Source organism: Staurois parvus, unplaced genomic scaffold (genome assembly GCF_062004578.1).
Source record: "Staurois parvus isolate SC_StPar_1 unplaced genomic scaffold, SC_StPar_1.0 ptg000997l, whole genome shotgun sequence".
Lineage (NCBI taxonomy): Eukaryota > Metazoa > Chordata > Amphibia > Anura > Ranidae > Staurois > Staurois parvus.
In genome coordinates, this window is record NW_028318793.1 from 1,221,658 (window position 1) to 1,238,477 (window position 16,820).

General features: G+C 45.2%; 1 protein-coding gene across 4 annotated transcripts in view; it reads right to left on the reverse strand.

The window, feature by feature from the left end:
- MDGA2 (MAM domain containing glycosylphosphatidylinositol anchor 2) overlaps positions 1 to 16,820 on the reverse strand; it is a 954,572-nt gene that overhangs the window by 361,116 nt on the left and 576,636 nt on the right. For 2 of the 4 annotated variants that reach the window (XM_089657421.1, XM_089657423.1), the window contains exon 4: positions 7,391 to 7,587. In XM_089657421.1, coding sequence (XP_089513547.1) covers positions 7,391 to 7,587 — 197 coding nt within the window. Of the gene's footprint in view, positions 1 to 7,378; positions 7,588 to 16,820 lie in introns of all 4 variants that reach the window. The other 2 variants (XM_089657420.1, XM_089657422.1) reach the window with 1 other exon arrangement.

Below are 16,820 nucleotides of genomic sequence, written 5' to 3' on the forward strand. Positions count from 1 at the left end.
CAGCAGGGTCGCATCAGTGTCAGTGGAGCCAAACGTCCACGGAGTAGAGCACCAGCTCCACTGCAGCCTACCACCACGGCCAGTAGTGGTGCCGTTGCGCACGGAGGAAGTAGCAGTCAGCCAGTGAAGAGTAGCGGGGGCAAAGTTTCCTACTCGGTGGTGTGGCAATTTTTCCTCAAGCCGCCCGAGGAAGTAAACGTAGCCGTATGTCGACTATGTGGCCAGAAATGCAAGCGTGGCCAGGGGGCCCATGTTGGGACTACAGCGTTGCGTCAGCATATGCAGCGTCACCATTCGGTGGCCTGGGAAAACCGTGATAAACATACGGCGGTTCTGCCTGCCCCAGCCCCCGCTCCATCACCCGCTCCGTTACTTGCTCCGTCACCCGACGTCGTCAATCGCCCTCTATCAGCCAGTCAAGGCTCCAACACCTCTGCTGAGGGGAGTTGTCGCTCATTGGCATCTTCCGCTCGTTCAGATGCTCCTTCTCCTGCTACTCCTCTTCTCGGATTCCGTCAACAGTCTTTCTTGGAATCCGTATCCAAGAGACAACAGTTTGCGAGCACGCACCCGACGGTGCAAAAGCTGAACGTCCTCCTGTCCAAGTTGCTGGTGCTGCAGTCCCTCCCTTTCCAACTGGTGGACTCAGCACCTTTCCGAGAAATGATGGCTTGTGCCGCGCCGCGGTGGAGAGTGCCAAGCCGTCATTTCTTTGCCCAAAAGGCAGTGCCAGCCCTGCATTCACATGTAGAAGAGATGGTGGGCCAGTCTTTGAGCATGTCGGTCTCTGCCAAAGTGCACGGCAGCGCCGACGTGTGGAGCTGTAACTACGGTCAGGGACAGTACATGTCATTTACGGCCCACTGGGTGAACGTGGTGCCGGCACAGCCGCACCAGCAACTTGGACAGGTCACGACGCTTTTGCCTCCACGTTTGCACGTCCTTGGTCCAGCAAGCATGTCCGCCTCTACCACCTCTTTTTCCGCCGTGTACTCAGCCGCCACCCCCGTGCCAAGTCCCATTACCCGACCGGCATATCACATGTGCAGGGCGCAACGGTGTCACGCTGTGCTGCACCTGGTATGCCTTGGCGAACGTAGTCACACAGGGGAGGAACTGCTGAGTGTAATGAACAGAGAAATCGACAGATGGCTGTCTCCGCGCAAACTAAAAATCGGAACCATGTTGACTGACAACGGAAAGAACATGGTGTCTGCTCTGCGTCAAGGAAGGTTGTGCCATGCGCCATGCATGGCTCACGTGTTCAATCTGGTTGTCAAGCGGTTCCTAAAATCCACCATCCCACTGCAAGACATCCTTAAAATGTCACGTAAACTGTGCATGCATTTCAGCCATTCCTACACCGCAAAGAACACCCTCATTGAGCTGCAGCGGCAGAACGGAATTCCACAGCATCGCCTGATCTGCGACGTTGCAACAAGGTGGAATTCAACCCTACACATGTTAGACCGCCTTTACGAGCAGCGAAAGGCCATCACCGATTTCCTGATGTTACAAGCGGATAAAGGTACTCCCCTGTGTAACTTAGATGTCAGCCATTGGCAGCTCATGCGTGACACCTGCCGCTTGCTCAGGCCCTTTGAGGAGGCCACGCTATTCGTGAGTCGGCAGGACTATGGGATGAACGACGTCATTCCTCTGTTGCACGTCCTGGAACAAATGCTGTTAACAATGGCTGGTCAGGGTGCGGTAGACGTGGCGCACAGATCTCAACGCCACATGACCCCTGTGGGGGCAGGACAGGAAGAAGAGGAGGAGGTAGAGGAGGACATTTGTGCTCAGGAATTATTGAGTGAAATGGGTGGTTTTTCCACTCAGCGGACAGGAGTGGAGGAGCAGGAGCATCTGGTAGAGGAGGAGGAGGAGGAGACAGAGGACCCAGACGCACCGTGGCAGTATGCTGTGGAGATGGAGGCAGGGAGTCCCTCGCATTCCTTGGCACAAATGGCCCATAGCATGCTCGGTTGCTTGCGTAGCGACAGCCGAATAATAACCATCAGACAGAGGGATGACTTTTGGCTGTCCACCTTGTTGGACCCTCGCTACCGGTCCAAAATGGTGGCCTTTTTCACACCTGCTGAGAGGGAGGCCAAAATTACGTACTATAAAAACCACCTATGTAGTCAGTTGGTCTCTGCCTTTGTGCGCCAACGTCCATCCTCAGACACTGTGGGCCCTGTGCGCTCGCGTTCCGCTGGCATGGCAGCAGGGGAGGGGTGGGGTGGTAGGAGCAGTGGCAGCTCCACCAGCAGCGGCTGCCTCAGTCTGCAGTCGATGATGAGTAGCTTTCTTCACCAGCGCAGTGAGGAAACTACTAACCAGCCGCAGCAGCAGCAGCAGCATCAGGTGGACCTGGAGCAGGAGCTCAAACAACAGGCTTGGGCCTACTTGGACAGCACCCTGCCAACCGAGGTAGACAATCCCCTTGACTACTGGGCAACGAAACTTGACCTTTGGCCCCAACTAGCTGAATTTGCCCTTGAAAGGCTGTCATGCCCGGCCAGTAGCGTGGCATCGGAGCGCGTGTTTAGTGCGGCAGGAGGTATTGTAACTCCGCGGAGGACACGACTGTCCACCCAAAGTGTGGAGAGACTCACGTTTGTGAAAATGAATCAGGCGTGGATTAGTCTGGATTTCAAACCACCAGTTCCTGACACAACTGACTAAATCCGCCATGAATCATGCCTCAAACATGTGCCACTTTCAGGTCTCCTCACACTGCTGGTGTGTTGAATTTTTTGACATAGGGTGCTGGCAGATTACGGGCCTCCTATAGCTGCTGCCAGGCCCCTAATCTGCCATAGGCCCCTATATACCGCCTCCTCATGCTGCTGCTAGGTCCAGAGTCTCTCATGGGTCCCTGTACGGCCTCCCATTGCTGCTGTCTCCATCGCCACACTCTGCTGCCATGTGCCACTTTCAGGTCTCTTCACACTGCTGGTGTGTTTAATTTTTTGACATAGGGTGCAGGCAGATTACGGGCCTCACATAGCTGCTGCCAGGCCCCTAATCTGCCATGGGCCCCTATATACCGCCTCCTCATGCTGCTGCCAAGTCTAGAGTCTGTCATGGGTCCCTGTACGGCCTCCCATTGCTGCTGTCTCCATCGCCACACTCTGCTGCCATGTGCCACTTTCAGGTCTCTTCACACTGCTGGTGTGTTAAATTTTTTGACATAGGGTGCAGGCAGATTACGGGCCTCACATAGCTGCTGCCAGGCCCCTAATCTGCCATGGGCCCCTATATACCGCCTCCTCATGCTGCTGCCAAGTCTAGAGTCTGTCATGGGTCCCTGTACGGCCTCCCATTGCTGCTGTCTCCATCGCCACACTCTGCTGCCATGTGCCACTTTCAGGTCTCTTCACACTGCTGGTGTGTTAAATTTTTTGACATAGGGTGCAGGCAGATTACGGGCCTCACATAGCTGCTGCCAGGCCCCTAATCTGCCATGGGCCCCTATATACCGCCTCCTCATGCTGCTGCCAAGTCTAGAGTCTCTCATGGGTCCCTGTACGGCCTCCCATTGCTGCTGTCTCCATCGCCACACTCTGCTGCCATGTGCCACTTTCAGGTCTCTTCACACTGCTGGTGTGTTAAATTTTTTGACATAGGGTGCAGGCAGATTACGGGCCTCACATAGCTGCTGCCAGGCCCCTAATCTGCCATGGGCCCCTATATACCGCCTCCTCATGCTGCTGCCAAGTCCAGAGTCTGTCATGGGTCCCTGTACGGCCTCCCATTGCTGCTGTCTCCATCGCCACACTCTGCTGCCATGTGCCACTTTCAGGTCTCTTCACACTGCTGGTGTGTTAAATTTTTTGACATAGGGTGCAGGCAGATTACGGGCCTCACATAGCTGCTGCCAGGCCCCTAATCTGCCATGGGCCCCTATATACCGCCTCCTCATGCTGCTGCCAAGTCTAGAGTCTCTCATGGGTCCCTGTACGGCCTCCCATTGCTGCTGTCTCCATCGCCACACTCTGCTGCCATGTGCCACTTTCAGGTCTCTTCACACTGCTGGTGTGTTAAATTTTTTGACATAGGGTGCAGGCAGATTACGGGCCTCACATAGCTGCTGCCAGACATGTAATCTGCCATGGGCCCCCGTACCGACTCCTCATGCTGTGACGTTGCAACAAGGTGGAATTCAACCCTACATATGTTAGACCGCCTTTACGAACAGCTAAAGGCCATCACAGATTTCCTGATGTTAAAAGCGGATAAAGGTACTCCCTGTGTAACTTAGATGTCAGCCATTGGCAGCTCATGTGTGACACCTGCGCTTGCTCAGGCCCTTTGAGGAGGCCACGCTATTCGTGAGTCGGCAGGACTATGGGATGAATGAGGTCAAATCGGCCATGGGCCCCCGTACCGCCTGTTCACGCTGATGCTGGTCCCACAGTGTGACCTGGGTCCCTGTACGGCCTCCCATTGCTTCCACTCTGCCATGTGCCACTTTGAAATCTCCTCACACTCCTGCGGTTGTCCATTTTGTCATAGGTTGCTGGCAGATTACAGGCCTTCCATAGGTGCCACCAAGCCCCATATCGGCCATGGGCCCCCGTACCGCCTGGTCACGCTGCTGCTGGGCCCATAGTGTGACCTGGGTCCCTGTACCGCCTCCCATTGCTCCCACTCTGCCATGTGCCACTTTCAGGTCTCCTCACGCTCCTGCTGGTTTCCATTTTGTCATAGGTTGCTGTATGGCCTCCCATTGCTGCTGCCTCCACCGCCACACTGTGGCTCCAAACACTGGTTTTGGCCCCGTGACTGGCCAAAGGAGTGAAGTGTGCAGTGATTCTAAGATCGACGGCACTCATCTGCATGTCATACTGACAGACAGTATTATTTCTCTTCCCCAGCAGACTCCAAGGGCATTTAAATTAAAGGTACAGTGTTCTGCACTAATATTAAGTCTCTCTGAAGCCTAGAAACACCCTTTTTTAAGTTAAATTCACAGCGAATTTATTCGACTCGAATCGAATATTGTCCACGAATTCGCCGAATCAGTCGAATCGAATTTTTCATTTCTTCGCTCATCTCTACTTATAAGGTGCTCATTCCTTCATAGAAGCATATCCATGATTAAAATATAGTGTAGATGGACCCTGTTCTGGTCCTAGGTTGCTACCTCTCTGATAGCGACAAAGGGAGTTCTCGCCAGACAGTAAATTTTTGGATGTATACAGAGGAGCGATTGGTGCAAAATTTCATCTCACTTAAATGACCTTTTGAAATATTTAATGGTTAAGAGCATAAAATACAGCCAACACATTTCAGGGAAAGCTGCCTCCTTTTTCAGGGCTGGAGCAGTTTATAAAATCACAACCAAATGCTCTAAGGGACCCAAGATATGGGTTGATTTACTAAAACTGGAGAGTGCCAAATCTGGTGCAGCTGTATATGGTAGCAATTCGGCTTCAACTTCATCTTCAAATTCAGCTTGTTCAATTAAGCTTTGACAGTAAAACCTGGAAGGGGATTGGTTTCTGTGCAGAGCTGCACCAGATTTTGAACTCTCCAGTTTTTGTAAATCAACCCCATTCTGTTGTAATTTTATTAACATTGACTGCTCAAGTCCTGAAGAGAGAGGCTTGTTTCCCCGAAACACTAGCACACATGCTCATGTATATGGAAATAAATACTAGGGGATCCAAGCTTGATTCTCTTGTCTGGTCCACCAAAGACCTAGACTTACTTAAATGTCTTACAGTAATAAATTTAAACTTGTTTTTTCTCATCAGCATCTCCTATCCACACATCTTTTTTCCTTCTCACCCCTCCTATTTTCTTCAGCTATTTCACTTCTTCCTTTCTGTCTTCTAGCTCCTCTATAACATCTAAACTTTGCTGTAGAAGAAACATCCAGATAGATCATGCAATGTGTATGTCAGGGTAAAATAAAATCTCTACAATACAGTTCCCCAAATTGTACCCTTTAAAATGCTGAAAATACATGTTGATCCAAAAGAAAAACTCCAAAGCTCGTAACTTTCTAACATGGGGCTAACAGCACAGCATCTTTGCTGCACAGAAATAACAACCAGCACTATCAGTCCGGCCTCTGTCTACTCCAGTCCTTATTTTTCCTATATCACATGCATACATTGACTTCTTTCTCAACAAAAGAATGCCATGATGCCTTGATTCCCTAGAGCTTGGCCAACACTCTGCATGTAGGTAAATGTCTCTTGGGAAATGTAGTTCTGGAGGAGTGCCTACATTAATAGGAACTGTGTTCCCAACCGCTCTCCCTATACGACTTTTACAAGCCTGGTGATAATGCCACAAGGTAGAAGAAAAGTAATAATATTGGGACAAACTGTAGAGGGCAATAGGAAAGTTGGGAGTAAATTTGGGCAATGCCTTGGTGATCACTCTAAGCCTCAAAACAAATAACAAACATCCCATTTTGTGAAGCAAAGTTGTATTACTATTTACATAAGGTAAATGATTTGTGAATCTACGATGATCTGGGTCTTCTCTACGTCATTATGTCAACAAAAGTGTTTTCTTATTGTATTAAACAAGTCAAGTGGTGCACAATATACTAGATTGAAAACGAATGAGTAAAGCCCATGTTCACCACCTTCATTAACATATTATGGCATGGCTTCCCAATATTAATGGAAATGTAGCATGCGGGGCAACATCATGGCATATTATTCATCAATGAAAGCATCTGATGAATGACTTCACCTTGAAACACTGTGCTGAGCCCCATTGGCTGTGTTTCAGTGAAAGGGATAATACTAGGGTTAAAATTATACCATTATTTTTTTTTCGGTGAGTAAGAGTACTGATACTGGTGATCACGTAGTCACCAATACATATTACCTATACCTTTGAGGTGCGATGTGAGCCCATGCAAATATAATGGGCTCAAATTGCACTGCAAAGAATCGCATATGATTCATTTTGTATGAGCTCAAATTGCACTGCAAAGGTATCGGTTTCAGGTATTGAAGCGTTGGCACGAATACGAGTACTTAGTATCAGTACCGTAATAAATATTGATATTGGTGAAACCCTAGATAATACCATAACGTGCAATGCAGCTCCTTTTATTTCTCCTCCAACTTTCAGTAGGGTTACCAATCATTCAATAAATATTTTGTACCCAAATGGAAGTATGAATTCTTGTCAAAGTTTCCCGGGAGGCTGTCTTGATTTCATTCCTATGCAGTTTTGTTCCCAAGCCAAACAATGAATATTTATATATGTGTGTCAGATTCACACCCATGCATCTTTATTAATCCTCTCCACTCAGAACACGTGAGTGGAGCATTCTTTTAAGGACAAACAAGTACAAAAAAGACATTTAACAAAAGTAGTATGAAATAGAGAGGATTGATACCTTATTTCCTACCTGGGTGAAGAAAGGTTCATATATCTCCACTCCTTTGTCCGAACCCTGCAGCAAAATCTCTTCGCCTCGTTTCCAGCTGTATCGGACAGGGGGATTGGAGTTAGCAATGCATCGTAAGAAAACTGTCCGCTCATAATAAAATTGTTCTTTTGCTTCTCCTATACTTTGATGGACAGTCACAATGGGATCATCCAAATCTGGAAAAGAAATAAAACATGTTGTAACTGAACAAAAAAATACAGAAATAAAAAGTTGCAATCAATTCATCCTTTAACTGTATGCATTCCCTTCTACAAGAGCGCTGTCCTTGTGATATACAGCAAGCAATCTCCTAGAGGTATGCTGCCAGGTTATAAATGTATATTCCTGAGAATCTTTTGCAGACTAGCAGAACTTTGGGAGCATTTGTGCATGTGTGCACAGAATTTTTAACAAACCACCTGGCTCTCTGAGGAATCTTTTGTAAAATTACAAGTGCAGAATGTTTTTATCTCTGTTCACTTTCCTGGGGTAAATGTGTGAAATATGCAATAGTTGTAAGAAAACTTAAAAGAAAAGTTTAAGTATTTTAGGATGCAAAACCCTTGGATAAGGTTTACAATTTGACCGCATACAAATCTTAAAAATTCTATTAATTTTCACTGCTCATCCTTCAGTTGTCCTAGTCCTTGCAGTCTGTGCAAAACAACTAAAAGGGACTCTACTTGGGTAGATTTGGGTGTTCTCTGCTCAATAGCCTCTGATTTTCTGTTTACATTCTGCTATCCTACTTATATACAATGCTTTTAACTACCACAACCGAGCTCTTAGGAGACAGAATAGGGATTCTACATTTGGCTGTCTACTAAAAGTTGCTCTAGCAGCTGCCAGAAGTTTCTCTAGCAGTACAAAGAGATCGTCAATTTTAGCATTTCTTGGTTAGTAACATGTTTAACTGTGAGCAGCACAAAGTCCAGCTAGCACACTCCCCACACTATATCAAAACCCATTACCATATGTTCTGAGTTCTTTGCACCAAGTTAAAGTAGAAATACATTTTCTCAATCAACATTAAAGTGATTCTAAGCCTTTAACAGCTTCCCGACCACCCTACAGCAGAAATACTGCTACAGGGCGGCACGGGTGCGCAAAATCACGCATATATATGTGATTTTGCATTTACGGGTAGGGGGCGTGCGCGAGCCGGGTGCGCGCCCTACCAGCGCCGCCATTCGGGGCCTCGGCTGTCAACCACTGGGTCCCAGCCGGTGATTATCGAGGATATCCGAAGAGGAGGAGGACTGTTTGTTTACTAACAGTTATCCTACCTGTCAGCTTGGGCACACTGCTCTGGATGGCTGTGCACAGCACAGCCATCCAAAGCAGTGTGCTTAAAGTTAAGCATACTGACACAGCCCCCTATGTAAAACACTCCCTGCACACAGTTAGCCCTTTGATTGCCCCTCATGTTAACCCCTTCTTTCCCAGTGCCATTAGTACAGTGTTAGCACTTTTTTTTAGCACTGATCACTGTATTGGTGCCCAATGGGGGCAAGTGGTTAATTAAAAAAAAAAAAACTCCTGCTTTGTGTAATTGTTTTGCACAGAGTAGCTCTGATCCTCCTCTTCTTGGGTCTCCTGTTGGTGCCCCTGGCTCCTCCTCTTAGGTGAGTGTCCCCAAAGGAGGCCACTTCCTATGGGGGCACTCATGCAGGCTCTCTCGAGTCCCACCGCCTGTGTCCATAGACACAGATAACAGGGTTCACCCCACCTCCCACTCCCTCGTAATATGATTTGACTGACAGCAGCAGAAGCAAATGGCTCCCACTGCTATCAATCTTCCCTGTCAGAACGGGGAGAATGGAGAGATCCACTGCACTCATGAATGGCACTGGATCAATATTGGGCTTAGGTAAGTAAAAGAGGGCTGGGGGATCCTGGACAAGGAAGGTTTTTTTTCCCTAATACAGAGAATGCATTTAGGTAAAAAAATCTTAAGGCTTTAGAACCACTTTTACTATTCTGAATCCTTATGCTCCCAGCATTGGTAAATAGATAGGAAAGTATATTAAATGATCTTGTTTTAATTTTGTTTTTATTTTTTCAGTTGGTTCCCGGTTTCTGGCTTGCAACATGGGAGGAGGGGCTTTCTTAGCTAAGCACACCAGAGCGAAGGGTAGATGGATTCCAGGAAGTAAAAGCCACAGGAATAATCTGCCCTCACTTAAGATGGCTGGGGCTAGAAATCCTAGGAGGTGTTTTCTCAGCAAAAAAAAAAAAAGCATGGAGACATGGATGGATGGGTGAGTTTTCTGTGAATATTAAAACTTAACTAGATAGCATTTTCAGTTTGCTTTGCTCAGATACAGTTTAGTTCCACTTTAAGCACCCATCTGACAAGATATTCATTTTTTTTTCAATATTCAAGTAGGAAAGCATATTTCTAATCTGCAGTACCCTAAAATACCTATGAACAGTCTACTGTGTTCTGCAATAGTATAGCATTAGTAAAGCAAATTGTTATTGGACGCCATAGACTCCTGTATGTTTACTGGGTGTTCATTAAGGCTGGTGGTCTTAAAATGGAACTCAAAGCCATATTTTGGTATTCAGTTTCCTATAATAGGCAGATCTCACAGATAATTATCCTCCATCAAACGTCACAAGAGCAGCAGAGCCATACTTCACTATCAATGTGCCAAATAAGAAAAAAAAGGTCTTTGTGCTAGCTAGCTGAAAAACAGATGATCTTTGCTCTTACAACCTCAGCAGTGTCATGGTTGGAGATCTCATATCTAATTCCAATTTCCAGCTGGAAGGCAAACCATTACTGGTCATTTGACCATTAGGTAAAAGCCCCAAGTTACCCATTCTGAAGTCTCGGTACCTAATACGTTTCTTATAAGTAGTATTTATACCACAAACAGTCCAACTACGCTACTAAAGATTCAGAAGTTAAGGAGGCCCCTAATAATTGACAGATAAGTCTATACATGGTCTACTCTTTCAATGGTCCCACCAATTGAAACAGCAATCTCCTTCACCGGCTCTATTGGGAAGGAAAAATCAAAGGGCATGCAGTACAGCAAGGCTTTTATATTTTGCCAGTTCGAAATCCTCTTATCACACTCCTTGAACTTTCTAACAGTGCAGCATTAAGGTTACTGTTCATTCCATCATCCTACCAATATTTTCAAAGATCAAAACCGAGACAAGGTGTTTGTGGTCCTGCGATTTGCAGAAAAGGTTACGGATATTTGCAAAAGCCCTGTTTACTGGCAGGAAAATAATAGGCAGCTGCTGCCTCCCCTCTGCTCGACATGCCACCAACGAAGCCAGGCAGCAAATATACACTACGCTTTATTAAAATTTCTCCAGATTATTGGAAATTGCCTAGTAATGCACATATTTTATGTGTATTTTGTTTTCATCATGTGCATTTTAATGCACATTTGGATGCACTGCAATGCATTTTAATCTCTTCCCTAGGACACTTCAAGTCAAAAGTTCACAGCCAGGAAATTTTTCATACCTAATCCATTCAAAAGTGCATGGGAAGCCAATTATCTCACATTTCTGAGCTTTAGGTGCCTTTTCATATAAGCTTCGGAATTACTATGCAATGTGCATAGACACACGCAGTAGTGAATAGATTCATTGGGTAGAAATAAAAAGTGACTGCAGTTTGCATTACAATAATATACTGTACTACCGGAATCAGTGTTATCCGGGTCCTAAATGTATGCGAGATTCACAACCTGAACAGGAAAACATGGCCTTAGTATACCTATTATTAGAGGACGATGTTGATGTTTGCAGTATATGTTATCATTAATCATCGCAATCTCAGAAAGTCAATTACTAAGTGCTGTCGGTAACTACTAGATATTAGTAATTTTTCTCTGTTGGTGATGATAATGGGTTGTTGTCAGTGCCACAGTTGCAAATAAGGTCATGCCAAGGGTCAAGAATTATAGATGAACTAAAAGATTCACTGGTGTCCTGTGTTGTATTGAACTGAAGACTCCATCTCCCAATTATTTTCCTAAAAATTGTCTTTTTTTTTTACCGCTGTAAAGGCCATTGATGACTTCAATGGGTTGAACAGAAAAAAAAATTAGGCGATTCCCCCATACATTGAATGTGTGGCTAGGGGGACTCTTCCTGCTGTTCTTTTGTTTTCTACCTTCAGGAAGCCTACTAGATGTGCATTTTGTTTTGTAACATATTGATTTCCAGATGAAAATTAAATTTTCAGAGGTTAGGATGTTTATGAATTTCCGAATGGACATGGTATTGAATGTCAACAAATCCACAAAAAAAAAGTTATAACAAAATTAAAGAATGCATTTTTTTTATTTGTTTCATTCAGAGGAGGTCACATGATGCGATAGCAGTTTGGGCCCATGGAGAAATGAATTCAATTGTGCAATTCGTTCGATAATTTGGAGTCCAGTAAATTTGTCTCAGTCAGTCAGTTCAGTTCCACAGTCTAATGCAATTCTTAGGTTTGAAAAAATTTGGGGCCGCCAACTTTGGCATTATTTATTCCGTTGCTTCCAAAAATATCAAATCCTTCTGAATAATTTTGATATATGCATATTGAATCCACCTGAATTTTTCAAATCCACACAGACCAACAAATATCCAAAATGAATGCAGAATATCATGAATTATAAATAAATCAGCAGTGAAAATTGCACTGATATGCGGCTTTGAAATAGTGCTGAAGTCAGGGGTGGACTGACAACTCATGGGGCCCCCAGGCAATAGGGGATCATGGGGTCCCTTTGTCCTTGCCCAAACTCAAAAAAGCCTATGATAAAGGTACCAGGGGCATCTCATAGGGCCCCCTACTGACCCAGGGCAGTGCCCGAGTTTCCAAATGGTCAGTCCACCCCTGGCTGAAGTTGTGCGATTTCAAAGCTGCACCAGTGTGAACCAAGGCTTACTGTTTCATTCCAAATGTCTAGCACAAAATCAAAGGATGTTCATATGGTAAAATCTGTGTACATTGCTTTCTGGATATATCAATTGTCTTTTACGGACATTATTTTTGGACACAGAGATTTTCCACCTTGTCTTGCGATATTTTTAGTAATGTGATACATTGCAGCACACAGAAAACATTCCTCCCCTCTTGGATTGCTGTACTGTCTCTCCAGATGTGTCTAAGATACATAGAAACATAAGAAAAAGAACTCTTACAGTAGCGATAAACTCCGTATGAACATAACGATTGTTGTTTATCGCAGTTTCAATCCCATTAGAGACCCTCTTCAAGATTGTATACAGCCAGATCAAGCAGTCTCAGAGCTCAAAAGAAGGAACAACAAAGGAGTGATTGATTTATGGTTGTTCTTTTTTTAAATACAAGAATGATGAGTGTGGATGTGTGTGTGGATATGTGTGTTTTGATGTGTGCATGTGTGTGTGTGTGTGAGTGAATGTGTGTGTGTGTATATGTGTGTGGGTGTGTGTGGATGTGTGTGTGTTTGTGTGTGTGGGTGTGTGTGTATATGTATGTGCGTGTGTGGGTGTGTGTGGATGTGTGTGTGTGTGTGTGTGTGTGTGTGCGGGGGGGGGGGGGGGATGTGCATGTGTGTATATGTGTGTGTGTGTGGATGTGTGTATGGATGTGTGTGTGTATGGATGTGTGTGTGCGGATGTGTTTGTATGTGTGTGCGTGTGTGTGCGGGGGGGGGGGTGGATGTGCGTGTGTGCATATGGATGTGTGTGGATGTGTGTGTGTGTGTATGTGTGTGCGTATGTATGTGTGTGTGTGTGTGTGTGTGTGTATGTATGTGTGTGTGTGTGTGTGTGTGTGTGTGTGTGTGTGTGTGTGCGTATGTGTGTGTGCGTGGATGTGTGTGTGGATGTATGTGTGTGTGAATGTGTGTGTGGATGTGTGTGTGTGGGTGTGTGTGGATGTGTGTGTGCGTATGTGTGTGTGCGTATGTGTGTGTGCGTATGTGTGTGTGCGTATGTGTGTGTGCGTATGTGTGTGTGCGTATGTGTGTGTGCGTATGTGTGTGTGCGTATGTGTGTGTGCGTGGATGTGTGTGTGGATGTGTGTGTGTGTGGATGTGTGTGTGGATGTGTGTGTGGATGTGTGTGTGGATGTGCGTGTGTGGATGTGTGTGTATGTGTGTGTGGATGTGCGTGTGTGTGTGGATGTGCGTGTGTGGATGTGTGTGTGGATGTGTGTGTGTGTGTGTGCGTGTGTGGATGTGTGTGTGGATGTGTGTGTGTGTGTGTGTGTGGATGTGTGTGGATGGATGTGTGTGGATGTGTGTGGATGTGTGTGTGTGTGTGTGTGGATGTGTGTGGATGGATGTGTGTGGATGTGTGTGTGGATGTGTGTGTGGATGTGTGTATGGATGTGTGTGTGTATGTGTGTGTATGGATGTGTGTGTGGATGTGTGTGTATGTGTGTGTGTGTGTATGTGTGTGGATGTGTGCGTGTGTATGGATGTGTGTGTGGATGTGTGTGTGTGTGTGGATGTGTGTGCATGGATGTGTATGTGTGTGTGAATGTGTGTGTGGATGTGTGTGTGTGGATGTGTGTGGATGTGTGTGTGCGTATGTGTGTGTGCGTATGTGTGTGTGCGTATGTGTGTGTGGATGTGTGCGTGTGTGGATGTGCGTGTGTGGATGTGCGTGTGTGGATGTGCGTGTGTGGATGTGCGTGTGTGGATGTGGATGTGCGTGTGTGGATGTGTGTGTGTGTGTGTGTGGATGTGCGTGTGTGGATGTGCGTGTGTGGATGTGTGTGTGGATGTGTGTGTGGATGTGTGTGTGTGTGTGTGTATGGATGTGTGTGTATGGATGTGTGTGTGGATGTGTGTGTGGATGTGTATGGGTGTGTGTGTGTATGTGTGTGTGTGGATGTGTGGATGTGTGTGTGTGTGTGTGTGTGTGTGTGTATGGATGTGTGTGTGGATGTGTGTGGATGTGTGTGTGTATGGATGTGTGTGTGGATGTGTGTGTGTGTGTGGATGTGTGTGTATGTGTGTGTGTATGGATGTGTGTGTGGATGTGTGTGTGTGTGTGTGTGTGTATGTGTGTGTATGGATGTGTGTGTGGATGTGTGTATGGATGTGTGTATGGATGTGTGTGTGTATGGGTGTGTGTGTGGATGTGTGTGTGTGTATGGATGTGTGTGTGTGTGTGTGGATGTGTGTGTGTGTGGATGTGTGTGTGTGTGGATGTGTGTGTGTGTGTATGTGTGTGTGGATGTGTGTATGTGTATGTGTGGGGGACGCTGGTCACTTATGTAAAAGAATTGAATACTCCATCTTCACAGTTTATAGCATACGCACACATGGTCACACGCATATACACATCATTTGTTTCCGTCATAAACCTGAGTCTGCCTCTCTCCTCTGAATAAAAAAAGATAGGATAGAGCAGGGCAGATCCAAAGTAGATTTGCTTTTGCAGTGCAAAGCTGTAAACAGAGAACAGAGACTGTGTATGGGCTGCTTACACAAACATATGTGGGAGAAGCTTCAAATGACATACAAGTGACTAGAATGAAACGGAGAGCCACACCAAAAGCAGAGAATCCAATGATTTTTTGGGCTTTATCAAAAATTTATTCTTGCAATTTTTCAAAATACAAGATATCATAATGCGCATCTCCTAAGGGCATGCAAGACCTGTCTCTTCCCCAAGCAGTTAAGGACCTTCCTTTGAAATGTGGTATTGGGCATAGAAGTAGGCCTTGCTACAATATACATTTAGGGGACAGACAAGAACTTTGCAAAGTTTCCAAACTTTGAGTTTGAGACCAATGCATAGATAGGCCCTACAAAAACATGGCAAAGGAGCCTACACAGTCTTAGAGCCCTGTTAGCATTCTAAAGAATGAGATTCTTTTTATGCCTTTTGACCCTTTTAATAGACTAAGACAAATCACTTCTGCTTAAAAAGAAAGCAGACCAATTGACAAAAAAAAAATGAAACTTAAATGTTCACAGGCATTTAGTGGAACAGCTGCTTAAATCTTTTAACCTCAAAAGAAAAATACTGAAATTTATTTTCATATTTCTAGAAAATGACTTTTACTGCTTTGTTTCTCCCATGCTCAATTTTTATCCTTTAAAACTGTAGTTAGTGCTTACAAAAAGTGGTTAGCGTTTACAAGATGCAATAATTAAGGCTTGAAAAAAAATAAAATAAATTAGAATGCCATTATGTTCAACTCGTTTTAAGAATACTGAATAATACATAGAAGTATTAAAGTGTACCTAAAATTTTGGGTTGAATAATGAAATGTTAAAGTTACAATTCATCCCTGTTTTCTAGGGACAGTCTGTTGAGAGGGTTCTGTTCCAGGGAAATGGGTGTCCCCATAGGGTCCAACTCAATCCAACTGTCAATCCTGAAATGGCACTACTAGAGCAACTCACACGTGTGATGATTCATTTTTTATTGATGGTTGCGAGGTACGGTTTGAGTTGGAGGCGTGCAGCATGCAGCTGCAATGTTTACACTACACTGACTGGCTCAGGGGAACAATGCTGGGGGAAGACAATGAAATTGGATGAAGGCACAATCTGAGTTACTTAATCCTGACCCATGCACTCTAGGCATTGCTTAAAGTGGTTTTAAACCTCAGACATGAAATATGAACAAAGCATATCCCTTATAGTATGTACTTGTCTCAATTAAGAGCACTAAGTGTCATTTCTGACTGCTGCCTCATTCCTCTGCTATCAGCATAAGTCACTTCTGACAAGTTTTCCTGACACCAAGAAAAAAATGGTGACAGGGAAAGGGCCACCAGCAGATTGACAGCCTTAACTCCGTCCTGTAAGCTGTGTGGAGGAGGGTGTGCCCCTTCCTTCCAATCAGCTTTCAGAACTCACCGCACTGAGCTCTGTAGAGTGTGACTTCAACTCTCCGCCTCTTTTTTTTTTTTTTTTTTTTTAACTCCCAGACGAGCTTTATTAACTCAGCACTTTAAAAGGATGTAGAAAAGAGAATACTGTAGATAAACAGGTAAAACTTTTGTAGGAGCATTTGTTTCATCTCTACGTATTACTTGAGGCCAGTCACTTCACTGAGTATATGTAAGGGTTTGCAACCACTTTAATTTGGACCCCTAAATTCTCTTCATTAATCACTTCTTGACCCCTGAACTCTGAGTGTTTCTTAATCCTGCTCCCTGAACTCTGTGTGTTACCAACTCCTGACTGCACTCTGTGTGTTACTTAATACTGACCCATGAACATTCTGTGTTACTTAGTCCTGACCCTTAAACTCTCTGCATTACTTAATACTGACCCTGAAACTCTGTGTGCTACTTACTCCTGACCCCTGAACTCTGTGCATTACTTACTCCTGAGCCCTGAACTCTGTGTGTTACGTACCCCTGAACTCTGTGCGTTACTTACTCCTGACCCCTGCTTTGCATTTTCTTGACCCATAGAGCCATATCCCCTTT